General features: G+C 42.9%; 1 protein-coding gene across 2 annotated transcripts in view; it reads right to left on the bottom strand.

The window, feature by feature from the left end:
* Nucleotides 1-17,242, bottom strand: part of GOLIM4 (golgi integral membrane protein 4) — a 259,785-nt gene that overhangs the window by 42,225 nt on the left and 200,318 nt on the right. For both annotated transcript variants that reach the window (XM_086944326.1, XM_086944327.1), the window contains one exon: nt 15,522-15,631. In XM_086944326.1, coding sequence (XP_086800452.1) covers nt 15,522-15,631 — 110 coding nt within the window. The remainder of the gene's footprint in view (nt 1-15,521; nt 15,632-17,242) is intronic.

The raw sequence follows: 17,242 nt of genomic DNA, 5'->3' as shown, positions 1-17,242 counted from the left end.
CCTTCTGATCCAGGGAAGTCATGAAGTCACCTTTCTGCCAGAGTGGTACAACGTCCTGTGCTCCGACACACTGTATTTGTTGAGAGGCCTCAGATAGAGGATGGGCCAGAAAGAGCCGCCCGTTGGGATAAGAAAGTACATTAAGTCTACACTCTTTCCATGGTGTTGGTGAAGAACAGGCTCTATGGCCCCCTTGTCCCAGAGGGCCTGTACCTCCTCGTGAAGGTGGTTCAGATGTTCTTCAGACAATCTGTTGACAAAGGGAAAGGGGGGGGGTGTTTGGTGGCATTTGTATTGTCTCTAGACAATACCTCTCTTGTATAACATCTACAATCCATCAATCTGTGGTGATTTCTGCCCAGTGGAGCAGGAACCCCTGTAATCTTCCCCCGACAGGTGCTTTGTGATCGGGGTAAGCAGTATGATGTCACTGTTTTGGGGATGGTTCCTTTAGCAGCAGCGCCCTTTTCTCAACCGCTTTCATTATTGCTCCTATACCCACCTCTATAGTAACCCCGCAAGGGGGGCTGCTGTGTTAGCTTTGTGAAGGTAGAAGAGATTTCTTGAGTGATGAGGCCTTAAATGCGCCAAAAAACAACGTGTGCTGAAAGGAACCCCATGGCTGGGTCTGTGATTGTAGGGCACCCATGGATTTAGCAGTCTGTGTCCTTTACGCTTTTCTCAAACATCCCCTCTACCTGTAGGCCAAAGAGAGGCTGGCCATCAAAAGGGACATTGCGCAGGTGCTGCTTCACCTCTGGCTTAAAGCTTGAAACAAAGAGCCAGGCAGGACGTTGTAGCAGAAGGCTAGTACTAATGGTATGATCGGCTCTATCTTCGGCATCCAGAGCACAGCAGATGTTATTGGCATAAGGGACGATCATCTCTGACATTAAATGCTGCCACTTCTTATGGTACTGCTATAGGAGGTGCTCTACCAGGACTGTCATTTAGTCCGAGTGTGCACGGTCATACTGGGAGAGCAAGCCAACGGAATGTGCCATTCTCTAATGGGACATGGACTGCACAGCTACTCTCGAACCACGCACATCAATTTCCTTACACACCTGTTCAGAAGGAGGTGCGTTGTCTGTTCCCAGAGTGTTGGCATTCTTTCTGGCTGTATGAACAACTAAGGAAAAAGGGTATAGTTGGCCACGAATGTATGGAGGGCAGTTAAAGGAGGCTTTATACGTCCTATCCACCCTAGGTGTGATCACCCTTGCCTTGACGGGGTTCTTAAAAGTCTTGGCGGCAGGCTTGCGGATACCGTAAGCATGGGGAGATATTGGAGAGTGTTGGGTGGAAGAGAGGGTTTCCAAAAGGAAATCATTCTTCTCTTGCTACATATGGAGTTCTACATTGTGGAAAGTGGCAGCTCTGAGTAACACCTCATGATATGAAGGGACATCATCAGGAGGTGATGGCTTAGTAGGGTACAGATCTGGGTCTGTGTCCACAGGGAGTTCAGCATCATAGTCATCCCATTGGTCTATGCTTTGTGTGTCAGGAGGTTGTCATATGGGTCGAGGCCCTAGGACTCTCCCCACATCTGAATGTCAAGAGCCTGTAGAGTCAAGATAGGAGACACTGGTGGAGGTGAAGGAGAAAGCAGGGAAGAAGGGGGACGAGCAGAAGGCAGGGGAAAGGTTGCCCGGTCAGGTCTCTTTTGCATTTTGGGGACTGAAAGTTCTGGTGGGTTAATGGCCTCCTCAAAAGTTAACTTCCTCTTGAAGCATAGATGACTGCAGTGATTTGCTAACCGGAGGGTGCTTGCTTGTTTTGGAATGCAAGGCAGTCCAAATAGGAGTCCTCAAGGTGATCTGGTGACAAGCAGAGGTTGCAGTCTTAGTGGAGGTCGGATCTCAGATACTTGGTCTGATAACTGGGGCAAAATTGAAATGGAGTTCACTCCATCACAGGAACATTCTCGACCCGAGCGATTGGTGCTAGTTCGATACAGAGTCCAAGGTACACAGCAGTGGGAAACAGATGAAAATGCTGGATTGTTTGCCAAAAAAACGATGAGAACTGATCCTATGGCCCAGTGAGAACACCATGAGGTGTCGAACCGGAGCTGTGGATGACACATTTGCACCAGACAACGAAGAAAAAAACAACAACAATGTAACAACGTAGCCGATGCCCATGCGCAATACCACTAATAGCTGAAGTCACTAGACCTCATGACCCAAAAAGACTTCCTTTGAAGAAAAACAAGTTGTACACATCTGACCAATCACTAGATGAGATAAGTATGCACAGCAGGTGTATCTACAGCTACAAATGCCACAAATATTGTGGTTTTTTTACCCATACTTTGAAATTTGCCTTGCCGTCTAGGGAAGAAAATCGGATGGGATCCACACAAGCAACACAACATTGGAGGTTCACACATTTTTAATTCTCAGAAAGGGATTGGTTGGAGGTTCCTCATCAGCTGACTACGTAACCAAATGTTGCAGCCATCCCCCAAGGAAATGTGTGTTTTAGGTGTAGGTTTGATGTTTGCAGGGCTTTCTGGGTAGGGAAACCTTGTGGGATCCATGCAAATCACAAAAACCTGTATTCCCCTGGTGTTCTAGTTTTCAAACATGCCCTGGGTTGCTAGGGTTCGATAGGTGCTAGAATAATGGTGTGATCGCCCATTGCAAGTGAAAGAGCACTTTCAGGCTTAATTTTGTTGTTTGAAAGGCATTGCCTAGGTGCTGACTGAACGATGGCCCAAATACTACAACAATTCCTTAAGGCAAGTGACAGAAAAGTGGGAGTTTTTTGGGGATAGTTTTGAATTACGGTCAGCAAAGAAGTGATAAACCCATTTTCTGCCCTGCCTGGAACCCACCCCATTTCACACTGACTCTGGTGAGCTTTCTGTCCCCCTAGCTTGACCAAACTGGAGGTATACACCTTACTTTTTCTCCCTAAAGGGGACAGTAAGAATATCTGCAACCCAGGGAATTTGGGGGTCGGGGTAACAATGTTAGAATGGTCAGGCACACAACTTTATGCAATGAAATGTGGCCTTGGGCTTCAAGAGGGACACAAACCATGTCTTGGGCTAGGTGGTGTGCTGACAGACAAAGACTGCATGGGTCCTGGGGAATTAAAGAGGCACCCCCAAACTGACCCCACTTAGAAGGGAATTTGTGGATAACCCCTTACCCCCCCGGCCCCCACACACGACCTGGTCCCCTCGCCCAGTTGGACTGAAAGACTGTCTAGAATCTAAGAGTTTGGAGCAAGCCCCATGACAGATCTATGCCCATTTCATTCCCCCATGTTTCTCTAGTGTGTAGTGGGCTTTCTGAAGGTGGGACAGCATTAGTCCATGCTGAGGGAGCTCCTCCCAATATCATCTGCACCGGTGTTCCAGTGGAGTGGATTCCTGCTCAATGATTGCTTTTTTGTGGCGATCCATTAGAAGGAATCCATCCATAAAGAGCACTTACAACTTATGACCGAGACACCAAGATGGATTTCAAAATTAGTAACACTTTTGACAGAAGGCAATTGGTCAATTGGAACCCTAGAGGTCAAATCATTGTTTCCTGCAATTCCAAATGAAGTTGCTTTGACAGCACTGCCATACCTTTTTATTTTTTTTTAATCAGCCCGGTCTGCATCATTTTGGGGTGACGCTAAAATGCAGTCCTGATAGCAAGTAAGGAATATGCTACTTACCAGTATGCATCTGTTCTTGGCATAGAGGGCTGCAGAGTGGTACATTATGAATAGATCGCCATCTGGTGTTGGGCTCGGATGATTGCACTTTGTTTTTCTCTTGAAGAGTCTTTTGTAGATTGGTGACTCCTCCTTTGGTTGCTAGTGCGCATGGGCATCGGCTCCATCCTTAGATTGTTTTGCCATAGTAGGGTTAGATGGAGTAGTATGATAGAATACAGATAGAAATGCCCATGTAAGTGTATCTAAATAAGATATTGTTGGAACAGACACAGGTTTCCGGGGAGGCTGGGAGGGCATGTACCACTCTGCAGCCCTCTATGCCAAGAACAGATGCATACTGGTAAGTAGCATATTCCGTTCGAGGCATATGGGCTGCAGATGGTACATTATGAATAGACTATACAGCAGTTCTCTCCCTAGCGGTGGTCGCCAGTGTCTGTTGCAACAGTCTGAAATAAAGTCTTTAATACAGCTTGTCCCACTCTAGCTTGTTGTGTTGTGTGCACATCTACACAATAGAGCTTTGTGAAGGTATGCGGTGTAACCCAGGTAGCTGCTTTGCATATGTCATCTAGTGGAATGTTTCCCAAGAATGCCATAGATGCTCCTAGTTTACGTGTAGAGTGAGCTCTAGGAGGAACAGTTAATGTCCTCTTTGCTTTTAAGTAGCATATTTGTATACATTTTACAATCCATCTGGCAATGCCTGCTTTAGAGATGGGATTGCCCTTATGTGTAGGAGAAAACGCTACAAATAGCTGTTTCGCCTTTCTGAAAGTTTGTGTTATTTCTACATAATACAATAATGCCCTTCTGACATCTAGTGTATGTAGGGCCCTTTCCGCTACCGTCTGTGGTTTTGGAAAGAAGACCGGTAGTTCCACTGACTGATTGATGTGGAATGCTGAAATTACTTTAGGTAAGAATTTTGGGTTTGTTCCAAGAACCACCTTGTTTTGGTGTAACTGCATGAATGGTTCTTGAATTGTAAACGCTTGTAACTCACTTACTCTTCTGAGTGAAGTGATAGCTATGAGGAAGGCCACCTTCCATGTGAGGAATTGTATTTCACACCTATGCATAGGTTCAAAGGGTGGTCCCATTAGTCTGGTAAGTACTATGTTGAGATTCCAGACTGGGGAAGGTGGCAGTCTTGGTGGAATGACTCTTTTGAGTCCTTCCATGAAAGCTTTAATTGCTGGTACTTTAAACAGGGAAAGATGTTGCCTGTTTTGTAGGTACGCCGCTATAGCTGCGAGATGAACTCTGATAGAGGTATATGCTAAGTTACATTGCTGCACGTGTAGTAAATAGAAAATAATCTGTTTAGTGGATGTGTCCAGAGGGTTGATGTGATTACTGTTACAGTGTACAGCAAACCTTTTCCATTTTGCTGCATAGCATGCTCTGGTGGTAGGACGTCTTGCTTGTTTAATGATTTCCATACATTCTGGAGGTAAATCTAAATATCCAAACTCTATGACCTCAGGAGCCAGATCGCTAGGTTCAATTGTCTGGGATCTGGGTGCATTATTTCTCCATGGTTCTGTGTAAGGTGCATGGGTAATAATCGTAGCTTTTGATGTGGCACCTGTGAGAGTTGTAGTAGCGTGGTGAACCACGGCTGTCTTGCCCACGTGGGTGCTACTAGTATACTTGTCATTGAGTGCTGTTGCAGTTTCCGAACCACTAACGGAATTAGTGGGAGAGGGGGAAAAGCGTAAGCAAATTTGTTGGACCAATTTATCCATAGTGCATTGCCCTTTGACCGGTGGTGTGGGTACCTGGATGCGAAGTTTTGGCATTTTGTGTTCTGATGATTGGCAAACAGATCTATCTCTGGTTGCCCCCATCGTTGGAAGAATGGCTGCAGTATTTGGTTGTGCAGCTCCCATTCGTGTACTTGTTCTGACTCTCTGCTTAGGATGTCTGCTATCTGATTTTGAACTCCTGGTAGGTGTTCTGCTAACAGATAGATCTTTAGAGGAATGGCCCATCTCCAAATGTCCTGTGCTAGTCTGGATAGTTGGAGAGAGTGTGTCCCCCCTGTTTTTGAATATAATACATTGCAGTCATGTTGTCTGTTCTGATCAGGACTGCCTTGTTGGTTATTTGCATTTGGAAAGCTTTTAGTGCTAGAAATACTGCTAGTAGTTCTAAGTAGTTGATGTGCAGTTTCTTTTGCTGCACACTCCATTTCCCCTGCACTGTGTATTTGTCCATGTGCGCTCCCCATCCGGAGAGCGATGCGTCCGCTGTCAGTATCACTTGTGGAATCGGTTCTAGGAACGACCGTCCCTTGGAAATGTTTGTTGTGTTCCACCACTTCAGAGAGCGATGCGTACGGTCGTCTACCAACACCAGATCTGTAATCTGACCTTGAGCCTGATTCCACTGTGTCGCTAGACACTCCTGTAGTGGGCACATTTGTAGTCTGGCATGTGGTATTAGCAGTATGCAGGAGGACATCATGCCTAACAGCTGCATAAACACTCGTGCTGGCAGTGAGTGTTGTGGTTGAAATCTTTGTATCAACTTGACCATTGTCTGTATCCTGATTGGATTGGGGTATGCTTTGGCTCTTTCTGTGTCTATAGTAGCCCCCAGGTATTGTTGAATTTTGTTTGGTTGTAGGTGTGATTTTTTGTAGTTGACCGTAAACCCTAGGTGGTGCAGCAATTGAATGGTCTTCTGTGTGTTGTGAAGGCATTCTTCTTGTGACTTGGCCTTAATTAACCAATCGTCCAAGTAAGGGAAGACATGAATTTGTTGTCTTCTTAGGTGTGCTGCCACCACAGCTAGGCATTTTGTGAACACTCTTGGTGCCGTTGTGACCCCGAACGGAAGGACTTTGAATTGATAATGTTGTCCTTCCACTACAAACCTTAGGTATTTCCTGTGGGCTTTGTGAATTGGGATGTGAAAGTAAGCGTCTTTTAGATCCAGTGTAGAAAGAAAGTCCCCTTTCTTTAGTAAAGGAAGTACTTGTTGGAGCGTGACCATGTGGGAATGTTCCGAATTTATGTATGCATTGAGAGGTCTGAGGTCCAAGATTGGTCTTAGAGACCCGTCTTTTTTGGGGATTAGGAAGTATAGAGAGTATACTCCTGTCCCTTGTTGATGTTTTGGAACCTTCTCTATGGCATGCTTTTGTAGCAGTGATAGTACTTCTTCTTTTAACAATGTCAGATGGTCTTGACTCATTGGACGCTGTTTGGGGGGGATGTTTGGTGGGGTAGCTGTGAGTTCTAGGCAATAACCATGTTGGATAATTTGTCTCACCCACTTGTCTGATGTGATGTTTTCCCAGACAGGTAGGAACTGTGCTAGACGTCCCCTGACCGGTGTTATGTGGTCTGGGGGAAGTTGTAATAAGTCACTGTTTTGGGGTTGGGGAGTTGCGGTTGTTATTATTTCCGCGACCTCTACCCTTGTTGTTGTTACCTCTGTAACTGCCTCTTGAATTACCTCTGGGTGACGGTGTAAAAGAGGTGGATTGCTGACTTGTTCCTGTACTTTTTGAGCCCCCTCTATAGGTGGATCTACGAAAGGAACCCCTTTGTGTTGGCTGTTGTAATGCTCCCATTGACTTAGCCGTTTGTGTCCTTTTTCATCTTTTCTAAGGTCTCATCTGTGCTTGAGCCGAAAAGTGTCTTCTGATCAAAGGGTTGGTTCAATAAAGATGTTTGTACTTCTTGTTTGAACCCTGAGACTCTAAGCCATGCATGTCTCCTTAACATGATACTGGTGTTGATGGATCTTGCTGCAGTGTCTGCCGCATCCAGGGCGCACTTAATGGAAGTGTTAGTTATGATCTTTCCTTCCTGTATTAGCTGATCTGCTCTCTTCTGATGTTTTTTCTTTAGGGAGATGTGTGATGAGTTTTTCAAACTCATCATAATGTGCCCTGTCATAACGTGCAAGTAGCGCTTGTGTATTGGCTATGCGCCAGCTATTTGCCGCTTGTGATGCTACTCTTTTGCCTGATGCATATATTAATTTTGACTCCTTATCAGGTGGAGGGGCTTCTCCCGTAGATAATGAGTTCGCTCTTTTGCGAACGTTTGAAACTACAAGCGAGTCCAGAGGTACCTGTCCCTTGATAAATATTGGGTCCTTTGGAGCTGCCTTATATATTTTATCAATTCTTGGGTTAAACACCCTAGCCCTCACTGGGTCTTTGAATATGTCTGCTGTGTGACTGAGAAGACCCTTCAGCATAGGTAGAGTACCTGATGTTCTTTGTGCAGTAGGTAGTGTCTCTAATAGGAAATCCTCTACTTGAGGTTCTGTATCTAGATCTACCTTATGATATTTTGCTGCCCTATTAATGAGCTGTACAAACCCTGTGTTATCATCAGGTGGTGAAGGCTTTGAGGGATATAACCCTGGGTCGTTGTCATCATCTGACCCTGCGTCATAATTTTCCCATGGGTCATCCTCATCTGGGATAGTGTCATCGTCCCCATGAGGTTCTCCCTCCCCTGTATCACTGTCTACATCTGACTGAGGTGTAGATGGTCTTGGTGTAGAAGGTGGAGGAATAGTTGGCATAGTGTGAGGAATAGGAGAAGAGGGTGTGACTCTAGGTCGAGGAGAAGTAGGAGGAGTTGTATTTGTCCCCATTGTTCTCTTCTTAGAAGGGATAGGTTTGTCTTCTAGCTGTACATTCTTCCTCTTCTTCGTCACTACTTTGCCAGTTTGTGGATCGATAAACAAAATCTTTTGTTTTGGATCTGTTTGCTGCTCCTGTGTCGGTACCGAAGCTTTCGGTTCCGAAAGGTGCCTTTGCTTCCAATCGTCAATGTTCAGTGTTTTCGGCACCCAGGATTTGCTTGAATCCGATTTTTTCGGTGTCGAGTGAGTCTTCGACGTCGAAGCATGTTTCGGTTTCGACATGGAATGTTTCGATGCCGAGCTTTCCCTTGCATGAAGCTTCGGTGTCGACGTCTATGTCGACCGTTTCTCGGATCCGACATGGTGGGAGACCGAGAGTTTCGGTTTCAGTTTCGGTTTCGTTGCCGGGCCCGAAGGCGGGGCGTCGGAAACTTTTTTCTGCGGTTTGACCGGGCTCGAAGGCGGGGTCGTTACCGCACGGGGTCGTTTTTTTGGTAAGGGGACGTCGTCACTCACGGTTTGTTGCACGTCGAGTTCCTCGACATCCGACTCGTCCCCTTCCGACCCCAACTGTTCTTCATGCTCCTCTTCTTCATCGAGGCGCTGGTCTTCGAACAGCTCCGGGATCGCCTCCGACTGCATTCTGGAAACCTCGTGTCTTCGAGCTCGACGGTTTCTAATCGTCGACTTGGAGGAGAATGCTGCGCAGGCCTCGCAGTCCCTGGATTCGTGTTCAGGCGATAGGCAGAGGTTGCACACCTCGTGTAGGTCCTTGTGTGGGAACTTAGCACCACACGTTGGACATTTCTTAAATGGAGTCCTTTCCATGGACTCCGGGCTTGACCACGTCGAGAAAGGCCTCCTGTTCGTCGACGTAGATCAAAGTTTTTCTTTGATATTGGAGTCGAAGCGCGTCGTAATGGAAATAAAATCGCGTTCGATAACGATACCGTCGAATTGGAAAGGGAATACGCGCCGAAAAATCACTTCTTTCCGAAGTCGATCTGGAGCGCTTCAATCCTCATCCGAACCCGATGGCGGAAAAAAACAATCTAAGGATGGAGCCGATGCCGGTGCGCACTAGCAACCAAAGGAGGAGTTATCAATCTACAAAAGGCTCTCCAAGAGAAAAACAAAGTGCAATCATCCGAGCCCAACACCAGATGGCGATCTATTCATAGTGTACCATCTGCAGCCCATATGCCTCGAACATATTTTTTTTATATACAATATCGTGAAACTAACCGGGCTTTGCTTTCGTATTGTTGTACTTCAATGAAGCATTGATGTTCTTTGAGAGAGCGCCTCATATTGACCAGTCCTGGATGAATGAATGCCTATGTCGAGGCCTATGTCCAGCCCTGGCTCGGCTAAATAATTTTGAATTCCACAGAAGGTACGTTTTTGGAATAGACTGCATGCTTTAATAACTATCCATAAAATGTGCATGGATCTACACAATTGTAAAATCCTTGACTATGGGACAGTGAATTAAAATTGTGACAGACAGAAGCCGGAGTATCAAATATCTCTGAACTCTACATTTCAGAGTACTACGTATTGTCAAAGGATCAAACCACTTCCTATATTGGGTCACATTTCTTATAATACTTCTGAGACTCCTATATTAATGGGAGAAAAACAGTAAGATACAATATTGCATATACTGTATATGTTTGACTACTTAGCCATGCCCTACAGATGCCATTTAGTAATGTTATGGACTAGTGGACAGATGTATGAAATTTTCATTTGCATAAAGTAGTCACAAACTTTGCATCAACTCTGCTAATGGAAAGGAATTTTTAGCAAAATGTCCAATGTTCTATTATGTGGGTTCACAGAATTCGGAATCATATATTGATGAGGTAGGTTGCAAATTGTGAATCGACTGAATATGATTGGATACAATCACCGGCATGGTGGCCTGCTGGGGTCAGCAGCCAACCATGTCTGAGTGCATTTTTAATAGAGTACTTTTTTAATGCAGTCCACTTTTCTTAAAGGAAAATAGTCTTAATAAGAAAAAAGGACTTAAAAAAAATTAGTAAAAGTTTGCAGTTGTCTCATGGACCACAGTCCACTCCCAATAAAACTTTGGACCCATATTGTGATTCAATAACCTGTAACTAAATCACAAAATGGGTTTAAGCACATAAACACTTTTTATGGTCGCAAACTCTGTGACTTTTGTGAACTGAAGACAATGCAACAACAAAATTGCTTTGTATATCAGGTCCTTTTTACCATTTACAACTTTGATGATCGAATGATGAATTCTATTCACAAAAATGTATCTATGCGAATTGATGTCACTTCTTGTAAACAAATTAATCAACATATTTGGTTGTTATATTATGTTATGTACATGAACTTTAAAAAAAGTATTAAGTATAACTGCTACATCGGACTTAAATTGATCCTTGCAAGAATATGTAGAGGACGTAGGTGCTAAGCGATATGCGCTCTGAAAGTTTGGGGTAGTAGGACATAGTGTAATGCTAGTGCTCCATCCTGGAGTCTGCTACAGTATTTAATGTATTCTGTATGTGGCCTAAAGAAAAAGGTAACATTTAATAGGAAGTTATTGAAGTTTAATGGATATTTAATGAAGTTTTAGGATTAATATTTCAAATGAAACTGGAGCATCAGCTAACCTGTGTGAGAATCTTATGGATTTTGTACACATTATAAGGCAAAGATACAGTTCACTTTCAGAGATATTCTGGATCTAAATATTTGTTACAGTCAACACTCGGACAATAAATAGCCTTTAAGAGGACAAATGAGGACTACAGAATGGTAGATCATTCATATTTCACATTGTTTCATGCTCAGATCTATACATAGGTTGGAACACATTATTAGGATCACTTATGGTAAAACGCCTATGTGTTGTGATGGGAGAGAAGTGTAAGAGCAGCACAGTGATAGAGCACAGTCCTAGGGACTACCTTAAGTGAAGGTTGGGAGTTCCCACCAGGAGGTAGAATGTTATGCTGCTGGGCACAAGTAATCCACTAGATTATGTAACTCCAGGTGGTCACTGGTGAATTTCCTTCTTTTGGTCAGAAACAGAAGCCTCCACCAGTAAACGTTGATGAATTATGAAAATAAACAGGCGCTCCTGTGGCGGGCATACCAGGGATCAAATCCATTCAGTCTCTTTCCTTGTTCAATTGGGAGATGGATTATTATAATACACATAGGGACTCAGTACTGTGCTCAGGGTGAAACAAATGTATAATGCCATTAAGAAAACAGATTTACATTTTGGCCTTGCTGTTATTAAGAAAGACACAAACGTATGCAGAGACTGGTCGGCTGTGGTGGTGAGACGAGGAGGACAGGATTGATGCTTCGAGTACGACAGAGTTGGTGAATTTAGTAGTTCACGGTTTGATTCTTAAATTTGTTTTAGTTGAAATGCCAATAAAAAGATTTATATGTATATAAAATATATCCAGAGACATGATCTGTGTTACACTCCTGGGCAGATGCAACCTGATATGGGATTATGAATTTTCTTCCACACAGTCCTTCATCAATGTTAGATCAGTCATGTGTTTATCTCTCAGTTAATATCTTTCAGATTGATAGGACGATAGTAGTTCATTGTGTTTGTGGAGCTTGTTTGTACAAGGCACCACAATGAGGTTCCATCAAAATCCTGGGAAGGAGGTTGAGGCTAAGAAAAGTTGTTAGGTACTGGCAAAGATTGAGGACTAGCAGTTAGCTATTTTTTTTTAATTCAAGGGGATAGTGAAGGGGAGTGGGGGGGCTTCATCACTCAAAGTTCACAAGAAGTCTTTTCCATGTGCCACACTGAAACCACCACTTGGATTCCAATATTCATCTTCACTGCTGACAACTATGCTGCACTCATGGGAATATGTTGGTCTGACAGTGATACAATCAGTTACCTGGCTGGCATCACAGAAGATGGTACCATAATAGGTCATCTTCGTTTTCTCCCATCTGTCGCATGGCAGTGCTTTATAAATCCTTCAATTTGTAAGTCAAAAATATGAACACATAAAAACTCATCAGGTTCCCTCCATTTATTTATCTTTGGTGGTGCAATCTTGATTAAATTAGGTGATTGTTGGTGTGATTGACAAGAACTCTTACCAGTGCTCTTGGTGACTCAGGAGAGGAGATGTATCTAAATTCACGACGAGTCATAAGAACGGTATTACTTTCCTTCCTGCTGTGGTCAGGGGCCCTGGTGTGACTACCACAGCTGTGCTTCAATATACCGTCCTCGACTAGAATGAGATGCTTTCAGCAAGGGTCTTTTGCCAGCAAAGCTCTACCTTTTTTTTTCTCCAATTAACCTTCCCATTCATAATAACTGTCACATGGTATGGTGGCGGAGTCTTATATGTTCACCTATATTTCTTAACTTTGCTAAGAAGGCTTGTTGCAAAGCAGCAAACATTTGAGAGTTCTGACGTTGTTCAAGAATTTCAGGCAGTCTGTGTCAATCATTTTGGACAATGATTCCATCACATTGTAGTCAATATGTGGTTCCTGGGCGAAAAGCTAAAGAGGTTCGGAGCGGGTTGGAAAGAAACAGAGGCATTTTGCTTCTGGAAATATATGGGAAAGAATAGGTGAACTGGCAGTTATCAGTGGAGAAACAACAATGACAACCAAAAGCAAACAGGGAAAATTAGTTTTACAAAACATTTAGTTCACCAAAGGAGATTGTAGAGGGAAAACTGAAGATGCTTAACTACCAGCACCATAGAACAGCAATCACAGGATTACAATTTGAATAGAGACCAAAAGGCATATGAGTGACACAAAGCTAGCTTAAGCATAAGAGTAAATTAAAGAGTTAAAAAAACAGAGGATCTACAGAGAGATTATGAATAGGAAAAGAGGACTGATCATTGTGGAAGTGTGAAAGCTGTGAAATCAGAGAAGAGCAGAGCCTTCAGATAAAAAGAGAAGAGTTCTAAATTTAAGTGCCTACAAGGAGGATATAAAGTTTGAGGTGACTTAGAGCAAACAAAATGTTCAACTTGTCTTGTAGATATTTGAAGTGGGACTGGATGGCAGATGATGAGATGTCTGTCAATAGAAGGTTTTTTTTCTTAGTTGTATAAAAGCTGCATTAAAAAGGAGGACAGGGCATTCTAGAAGCCAGAAGAAACTGAGGAATTAAACTAAGATCAGAATAGAAGCAATAGGTTCCCAATAAACTAGTCTGAGATGGGGAGGGGTCAGGCAGAGGAGAGACAGAGGTGGTGTTAAATGGAGGAACAAGGAATTAGTTGAGGGGAAAAAATATCCATCTTCCAAGAGAACTAGAATGCTCACAAAAAGAACAGCAAGGATCGAGACAGAAGAGCAGTCTGACAGCGAATGAAGAAAAGTTGACGGTGAATGGCAGTAGAGGACAATGACTGAGATGGAATGAAGATGGTAAGGAGGAAGATTGGGAAGCGGAGTGAAAGGAACACAATTCTAATTTATAGATTTGAAAAACAAGAGTTGTTGTATTTGTAGATGCTGCAGCGTAAGAATTTAAAATGGACCTTTAAACAAGAAGCTGCACAGGAAGGAGGAATGTAGGAAGTAGGTCGAACTATTTTGACTATTAAGAAGCGTAACTGTTGCAGTGTTGTATACTCTTTATTCAACCACTGACCATCAAGTTGGCTAAACAGAAATTAGTAAAATGATACCAATAATCCTGGCATTTAAGGAAAAAGTTACACTGGGGGAGACTAAGAAAACATCATGAATAGAAAAGGGTAACTCTCCCCAGAGATTTATAAACTCACTACACAATATCATATAAAAGCACATGAGAATATAAGCAGAGTAGACACAATTAGAGAAAATGGTAAATGACAAAGATGTCACACTCGGCCAGGCTGCTAATTGTCAGTGTCTGAGAGAATTAGCCTAGCCCACCAGAACAGAGTAGAAGTAGTTGAAAAGGTCAACCAACACCCCCATCCTGGCTGATACCATCAGATCGCATGAACTCCCCATCTTCTAAGACGACGACACCCAGCTACCTCCGCAACATAGCTTGCTGTCCAAGACAATTCCTATCTATTAAGAAACAGGTAAACGCAGTCTCAGCCACCTGCTTCTACACCCTACGCATTCTTCGCAGCATCTTCAGGTTGCTCCCAGTGAACACCAGAAAGACAGTCGCGCAGGCCCTCGTCACCAGCAGGCTGGACCACAGGAGCACACACGTAGAAAATCACTGTACGCCTCTTGAAGTGACTACAGACAATACAAAACTCAGTGGCAAGACTCGTCCTTGACCTCCCCAGGCGGACCCACCTCACACTGCACTTCAAGAAGCTACAATGGCTCCCGATCCAGAAGAGATGCCAGCTCAAGATGTTGACCCACGCTTACATAGCCATGCAATACATCAACAGACGCATGACCTTCCACCAACTGACCGGCCAACTACGTTCCACCTCCCTCTTCCTCATAAACACCCCCCCCCCCCCGATGCGCTGAAGCAACTGAGGGCGACGCTCCTTCTCACACCTGGTGGCCAAAGCTTGGAACGACTTCTCCCCTGTACCTCAGGACCGCTGCATCACGCCAGGAATTCAGGGAAGGTCTCAAGACCTGGCTGAGGACTCAAGACCTGACTATTTGAATGAACAATTACCATGAAGCAGTAAGTTCCTACAGCACCTTGAGACCTTCACGGATGATTTGCCCCGCTCTATAGATCCCCGACGGATTGTGTCTTTTGATTTACAAAATCCATTTGGAGAATAGGACAACCATTATCGGATTCTAAACCCGGAAACCAGCAATTGCATTTATGAGGTCCCCTAGGTTCCTCTGGTGCAAGAGATTTGTTGGCAAGAAAAAACTTTATTTTTTTTGTTTTGGAAAATTCATTTTTTATTTTTAAATATCTATTGTTCTATAGTTGAATTTATTATAAGAACAAAATCATACTGTGCAGAATAACAAACGTTTTACAACTTCTAAAAACCTTGTTATTCGAAAAATATATGTGCTAGCTAAACGCAAGCAAAATATTACCAAACTTAAGGGACGTGGGAAGCTTTTGAAAATGTAATACAAATGCAACAATGGCTATATTTGCCAATGAAAGGTGGAAATGCGACTCATCTGTAACAAATTCAACAAAGAGTACAAAACAAAGCGGTGGCACTATGGTGGTATCATGCAATTATATGAATTTGGGGTAAATTTACCTCCAGAGGATCGTGCTCTGCATTCTCGTCAGGTTCCTGTGGCTCATTTGCATTATTTTCTTCATCTACTTCTTCCCCTTCATCTTGATGTTGATTGTCCTTTTCATAGGCTGTCAGTGTAAAAAACAAAAAAACAGAATACATGCTACTAGATTGTGTAATTATATAACCATGTAAAATTCAAATCTAGGCACTTCGACAATATAACTATTCCAAGTTCAGTTCACACCCATGTTGTAAGGAATACAAGTTTTAATATAGGCTTCATAATGATGTTTCTAAGCCCTGGAAAAAAAAGGTAACGGTACTCACTTTATTGACCTAGAAAAGATGGAAGGCGGATCTGTGCCAGGATTGAATTAAACACCTGGAGGTCCCAGCAGATGTCAGTACATAGCGTTTACTTTATTGAGCGATCTTGTCCTCTAAATGAAACTCTATAGGTTTAGGAGAACTCTGATTTGAAAAATGAACATCTTAACAAAGAGGAAAATATTCTACTACAAATGGTGAACACATCTTTGGCTACACTGGTGGCATTTGAGAGTCTATAGTTACTTAGCTGTTCAAGGAAGATGGCATGACGCTAGAAAAACCTGCGGATAAAAAGAATACCAAATACCAGACACTTTTTCCAGTGTATTATGTAAAATATTCCCTTGTATGGTTTGCTGGGGCTGAATACTTTACTGCTCTCCCATGCTAGAGATGGATTCAGTGAAACATTACACGTTTCACTATGAACACAGTGACCTAAATTGTGCTCCTAAATAGTACCCCACTGCTTTAAAATAGAAATGTAAGTATTTTTGACAAAATATAAATAGTGATCTGCATTTTTAAATATGCGTTTACCTCTTTAAAATAGTCAAGAGGCAGCGTAAACAAATGATCCCTTTAAGACTAGTAACAAAGAGACAAATTAACATAACTCACAAACCAGACAGAAGGAGCAACGTAATTTACATAATGAATCTATAGAGTATACATGGTCTAGTCAGCCTACAATAAAGGCAAAATACAAAGTCACACAAGACTTGGGTTCATCATGTGCTCCAAGGAGGGCATATCAAGATAAACCACTTCTTGGTGTTCTTGCTTTATTTTTAATTTCTAAAAGGAACAAGGACACAGCCAACATGTTCGTTCCAAACCATGAGCGTAAGATCAATTGAAAGTGCAATGTATAAAGTGAACATGTTTCTATGCGTAACATATGGAGTGGCATTTGTTCACAAACTTTATACATTGCGCTTTCAAATGTGTTGACAAAATGTACCACCTCTAGAAATACTGTGGCACGGCGCATGCTTTTGTCTAACGGGAAGAATGCAGCTAGAGACTGTATGGGCTTAGGACGTGTCTTATGCCCTAAAAAAGTCCCCATGGTTCAGGACGAAACGCGTTGACTGTGTCCTTGTTCCATTTGAAAATGAAAAAATATAGAAAGAACACTAAGAATATATGAATCTATCTTGGTTTGCTTTCTTTTAAACACATGATGAATTATGGTCTTGTGCGACTTTGTACTTTGCCTTTATTTTAGACTGAGTAGGCAACGTATATTCTATAGATTAATTATCTAAATTACGGTGCTCCTTCTGCCTGGTTTGAAATGATTCTAGATATTAGGGCTTTTTTTAACAGTGGACCCTGGGAGTGAGCACTTTGTTACTGTGGGAACTAAATTTTGTGTGGTAATAGTGAGCCATTACTGTTAT

This window comes from Lissotriton vulgaris, chromosome 11, assembly GCF_964263255.1.
Source record: "Lissotriton vulgaris chromosome 11, aLisVul1.2, whole genome shotgun sequence".
NCBI classification, from domain to species: domain Eukaryota; kingdom Metazoa; phylum Chordata; class Amphibia; order Caudata; family Salamandridae; genus Lissotriton; species Lissotriton vulgaris.
This window is presented reverse-complemented; position numbering and strand designations above follow the sequence as displayed.